This window comes from Apteryx rowi, unplaced genomic scaffold, assembly GCF_003343035.1.
Source record: "Apteryx rowi isolate R43461 unplaced genomic scaffold, aptRow1 scaffold_137, whole genome shotgun sequence".
In the NCBI taxonomy this organism is placed as follows: Eukaryota; Metazoa; Chordata; class Aves; order Apterygiformes; family Apterygidae; genus Apteryx; species Apteryx rowi.
In genome coordinates this window covers 125771-131770 of record NW_020447608.1, presented here as the reverse complement: position 1 = coordinate 131770, position 6000 = coordinate 125771, and the positions used below count along the sequence as shown (strand labels likewise).

The following is a 6000-nucleotide window of genomic DNA, read 5'->3' as shown; positions in this document are numbered from 1 at the left end:
AAAAAAAAAAAAAAAAAAAAAGGGCTAGAAAGTAACTTTCCCTCCTCAGTGCCTCTTACTTTTTCTCATCCATCTAGAAAGCAAGGAAGACACCTAAGCACAGATGCCTGCAAAGAGTAAAACACTACATAGGAGAAAAAGCTTAGATGGGTACCTGCTCTAGTTGAGTGGATGAATGCTTGGTTCAGTGCAATCACAGAAGAAACCAGATACTGGCAAGTAATCTTAGAGAATCTTAGACAGAAGAACTCAAAAGCAGGTATGCTCATTGCTGGGAGATGCAGGAAAGGAGAACCAGTGAAAGATCTGAGCAGCTCAAGTGTCAATCACACTCTAGTTATTAAGAGCTGTATATTCTACCCCTGCTCAGATGTCAGTCAGCATTTCTACGTGGTCCATATGCTAAAAATCCAGCACTGGCAACTGGACAAATACACAGTAGACAACTATAATCTCAGAGACTTCACCTCTTCAAAGGGTGGGAACTGACCTCAAAACTCTCTGGGCAGATTTCAGCTGGGCTTCTCAGAGCTAACACAAAGCTTCTTACCATTTGCTCATCCTCTTTGGCAGCCCAGGCAGCGTTCTGGATCTGGTCACCAGCCTCCTTCATCAGTCGCAACTGAACATGATGTAGGTAGGCAGAGAAAGCCCTGCGAGCCTGTACTTTGCTATGGACCAAGAGAAGAACAGTCAGATATCCTCAGAGTAGCAATGGAAAGAGTTAAAGCAGTCAGGCACAGCTCACAGACTGAAGTAGAGTCAACAAGAACCACCTAGGCACAAAAATGTTGAAGTTCAAGGGAAGAAGAATCCCTTCACTCAACCAGTATTTTCAAGGGGACTTTCATTTCACCAGGACAGGGCAGGAATTCCAGGAGATACAAGAGACAGCAGATGCTGAGTTCTAAGACCATCTCTAAAAATGGAGTGCTGTCCTTGCTTTTTCACAGCCTTAACAACTCTCCTCCAAAAGCCAACCACCTGAACATCAGCAAAACTGTGTATTTTTAAACCCAGTCACAGGCTGTCTTGGGGCTCTGTCTTCACAAGCATTTTGAACACCGCAACAACAGACTATAAAATAAAGGGCTTGGTACCAGCGCCAGAGTTGTAACAAAGGCCCTGTGATTCTCATTGGAAATGAAAGAATTAAATCTGTGAAAGTGAGCTCTTCCCCTGCTGGCCCAAGGACACAGGCCAGATTTCATTGAGCAAAGCACCACTGAAGAATGAAAGAACATCAACAAAATCTGCTGTGCAGCTGGCTGAACATGTTGGGAAGCCGTGAGCATAAACTGAGGAGAAGACTGGGAGGGACACACTGATTCTCATCCCCTCACAATGGTAGTCACTTTAGTGTACACCTCTGTTACAAGAGAAATTCCTGAAAACTGTCTAATTCTGTTCATTGTCACCTTGGTCTAAAACCTCCTCTCCAAGTTCTACTTTGCCCCTCTCCACTCTTCCTCATAGTCTCCCCCTCCACAGTCGCTACAGGCTGTCCCTGGCATTGCCCAGCATGATTTTTCCTTTCCTTTTCATAAGAACATAGAAGCAGATGGGCTTTAGTGTCAGTGACTGATTCTCCTTCTATCACAGGCAATATCATAATCTCTTCTATAAAATTAAGTTACATCTTCAAACAAATCAGATTTTTCAACCCATTACTTCTCTGGAATGCTATTCCAGAACTCATTGTTCTAACAGTTAGGAACCTTTTACTACCTAGCCTAACTTCACTCACGTCCAGTTTACATCAGCTTGCTCTTTCTCCAGCGTTGTCTTATATCTCAAATATTTTCAACCCTGATGTGTCTCCTACCCTGAGTGTATTCATTAACAGCGATCATATTCCTTCTTAGTTTTCATTTTGTGAGTGTGAACTATCCAGATCTTTTAGTCTCCTCTTAAAAAACACTGATCACCTGATGCGACTAGCAGCTTGTCTCCGTTTCAGTCACAGTTCACCTTCTCTGAACATGGGTGATAGGAACTGTACATAACATTCCAGGTGAAATCTCATCAGGGACTTGTACAATGACAATAAAATTTCCAGTGGAGTTAGGGAAGTATCTTAAATGATACACCCTAGACCAAATTCACTACTTCCATTCGTGCATGAGCTGGAGCTTCACAAACCTTCTGCAATTAACAGAATACAAGATATTTCTTCTTTTAAGTCATTAGCAGCTGATGAACACCCAGATGATATAATTTCTGCTATAAGTTATTAGTTATTAAGAGCACACCTTTGTACTTTGTGCTACTGAATATCATCCTATTCATATTATTCCTACCCTCAAGGTCATCCAATTCTTTCTATATATATTGCAATACTTTTCTCTAGTGACAACAACTCCCAAGTCTTTTCCACCAGAAAATTTCATTAGCCCATTTCCACATTTTGTGTCATTCCTGAACTGATTATTAAAATCAGCCTCAGGCTGATTCCTGAGAAAGTCCACCATTTTTCTTTACTTGTTCTCTGTTTCTAGACACTTATGTGGTCCCCATGACTGTAACAGCTCTCCACCTTCATGTACAAGATTTCCTGAAATTTCATCAAAAACTCAGTCCAGAAATTTAGTATTCCTGTTTTATATGCCAGTAAATTTCAGGAATACTTCTTTACAGTGTTATAGAAATCATACAAAATAGTGGCAACTATAAGGATCACTGCATTAACTTAAGACATATGTAGGGAGATAAGAACTGAAGTTAAAATAAAATGCATTATTTGTATTTATACATCAGCTTGATCATGAGCTTTTGATGCTTCTGGAAGACCATGCCAGGGCCAAAGAGAGGCTAGGCAAATGATGAGTTTGCAAGAGCCTCAAACTGACATCCTCTCTACTTGGATAATCTTAGCGGTTCTGCTTTAACGAGAAGAAATACAAGATAAAAAATAYCTGGCTTCATTCATGTCTTCCAGTGAACTCCAAAACACACAACAGTCCTTGTGACACCTYCAGGCTCCCTATCCTGACTGCCAGTCACCAAACCCACCTTCTCTTCCCATATGAGAGTAATGCCATAAGGAAAACACTCTGAATCCCAGCTAAGAATTAATACTCCATACATCAGGTCACCATATATCAGGGAAGTCTCTCTCCTGAGGGCTCTCTAGGGCTGCCAGGTTTGTTCTAGGAGTAACTCAAACATCTTATGACCAAGAGTGTAAGATTGGTGCTGGTAGGACTTCAGGACCCTCATTATCAACATCAGCACACTAATACAACTCTTTGTCTGCATCTGACACTTCTTTGATTCCAAAATGGAAAACTGGAAAAGGTCTTTGAGGTAAATTGTAACACTCCCTCTCCTCTGCTGTGTGGAATTTGGAGCCCAGAGGCCTTAAATGCACAACCAAATAACTTCCTTTACTTTTAATTTCCCTAGGGACGGCATGGGGGGAACACTGTTCATTCCACTGTCACCTCTCCATCAATAGCACCCAACATACGGAAGGCAGAGAAATTGTCTCATCAGGCCAGCTAGAACAGAAAGAGAGAAGTCCTGCCATTTATAAGCGCTGACTGGGACAGGCCTGGTTTCTTTCAGATGAAAATTTCATTACTTCAGCTCCTTAGCCTGTTGACCCTGCAGCAAAGGTTTCAACAGTGACAGATCAGATGGGGCTAAGCCCAGCACAATCCTGGTAAATGAGGTCACCACAAGCCTGACACACTTCTGGGGGGAATCCCAACAGCGCTGGGTGCTGAGCACGATTTTGCCAGGAACACCAGACAGATCTTGCGTTCTTGGCAAGAATTAGTTCTATATATAGGTAGGTGAGCTCAGCACTGCTGTGTCTGTCCTGGAAACAGGTTTCAAATTCTTCCCATGTCACAACAGCAAATGCCTTAGCCACAAGAAGGCAGCAGAACAATCCCCAAATGCATTTGATACTTCATAAATCCTCCCAGAAACTAAACTAGGAAAGCAGCAGCAATCAACTAGAATTATTTTCTCTATTTCTGGACATTTTTTGCACAAAACATAATACTGCTTCATATCCAGAAGACATAAAATCCTCCTACACAGGTATATATGCTCACCCTTTCTCTTTGCCCTTCTTCTCCATACACAGTCTTACTCCTCTTATTTAAGGAAGGAATGATTCTTCCAAGCATCTACTAGATCCCTGGTTGGTGACCTAGTGGGTCATACAATTTCCTCCAGTACCACTTTTTTTACAAGCAACTGAGTCACGCATTAAAAAACATCCTGCTCCACCTTATTGTTCTTGACAGTGGGCAATAAAATGTCTCAATAACTTATCACTCTCAAATGATTTTCTGTCTCACTTTTAGGAAGCGGTGACACCCTGCATGTCAGAGACTATGGTTAGAGGTNAAAAAAAAAAAAAAAAAAAGCACAAAAATGAGAAAACTACATTTTTATGGTGAGGCAGCACTCAGTTATTCCTTCGCAACTTTTCTTGGATGGTTTAACATATGTTGATATGCACTTCTATGGAAATGCAAAGAATGAAAAGACAAATTTTAGCAGTCAATAGCAGGCACCCTGCGTTAAGACAGAGAGGTATTTTAGAAGCCTGAGTTGACCAAAGAAGAGCTTAACACATCAGAGTAAAGAACAGCAATGTAAACTACAGCTTATGCTTTATATTGATCCAACAGGTCAGGTATTTGGGTAAACTGTAGGTCTTTGCAGCTATCTCCCTTTTGTGCCAACTAGATGCTAAGGCAGCCCACAGTTAGATAAGAATCTGAGCCCATATCTCTAGGCTCTTGCTATCTCCTCACACTCATATTCATAATGTGTCACTAAGTGTATATCCTCAGCATCCATATTTTAACTGATACTAGCTGCTAGACAAAACCCAAGGCAATATGCATAAATCTCTCACCTTAAGTTTCCATTCTCTTGAAGAATCTGCAACAAGTTAAACTGAGATTCTGGTTCCGTTTTTTCAAGAAACGGCTCTCCTCCATCTCCAGTTTTCTTGTCAAGTTTTTTCGGCATATTCTCTTGACAAGCAGCTTTTACCAGTCCAGAGAGCTTTGTCTTGCTTTTCACCTGTGTGTCCAAAACAGAGCTAGCAGTTCCATCTAGCTCTTCCTCTTCATCTGCCTCCTCTTCCTCCTCACCTTCTGTGTCTGACTTGAGGGACAGCTTTGTAGGTTTTGATGTCCCTAAAATAGAGGAGAAATGACCTGTTTGGGGTTCAAAAAAAAAAGGGGGGGGGTGTCAGGGGGAGGAGACTATCTTGATATCCACACCCTTTGGTTTACTCTTGCACTCTTTTCTGCTAGAAGGAGAGAACATTGTCATTTTAGAATAACATCTTAAATACCATTGCGCTTTATTATTCTTTCCTGCTTTCTGCTTGTGTATCAAACAACTGAGAAGCTCATTCCCCCAATATCAGAAGATAGACAAAAGTTCTTATCTGCACATTAGAGAGGAAGAAACAAAGAAACAAAGGCATTTTCCTATGCTGTAGGAAAATACCTTTTGCATACCTTGAGTTCATATATATGCTCATCTTTGGTTTCTTGTGTCAGAAAAATCAAAGCTAAGAAATCTAAACTTTCATATACACCAATAAACATATATTACTTCCTAACATACCACCAAAAATCATTATATATCACACAACCTCTCCCATGGCAGGCTGTATCAGGTAGCTACTGGAAAGAGATGAGATAAAGGCTTCAAGAACAGCCATTTGCAAGGAATATTCACCTCTGTATCCTTTTCAGTTTTTCCCACATCAGCAGAATAAGATTTCTCTCATTCCCATGTCTTACAGTCACTGCTATGTAGGAACTCCAGCATGGAAACTCCCACGTTTTTTGCTTTCTTTGAAAAGTTGGAGAACTACAGAGGCACATACATACTGTCGATTTCTTGCACCCAAAAATGCAACTGCAAGCTCATCTTCAAGAAAACATTGATTACCTTCAGTCATACATCTGAGGACATGGAATGGTGGGAACGGAATTCCAGGCACATATGAAGGCAGGA

The 6000-nt window shown here is 41.1% G+C and overlaps 1 protein-coding gene across 18 annotated transcripts in view; it reads right to left on the bottom strand.

Annotated features, from left to right (window-relative positions):
- The window catches only part of TTLL5 (tubulin tyrosine ligase like 5), a 135369-nt gene that overhangs the window by 83561 nt on the left and 45808 nt on the right, over positions 1–6000 (bottom strand). For 17 of the 18 annotated variants that reach the window (XM_026057165.1, XM_026057171.1, XM_026057172.1 and 14 more), the window contains 2 exons: positions 4880–5186; positions 551–671 (listed from right to left, as the gene is read on the bottom strand). In XM_026057165.1, the coding sequence (XP_025912950.1) occupies positions 551–671; positions 4880–5186 (428 nt within the window). The remainder of the gene's footprint in view (positions 1–550; positions 672–4879; positions 5187–6000) is intronic. The other variant, XM_026057166.1, reaches the window with a different exon arrangement.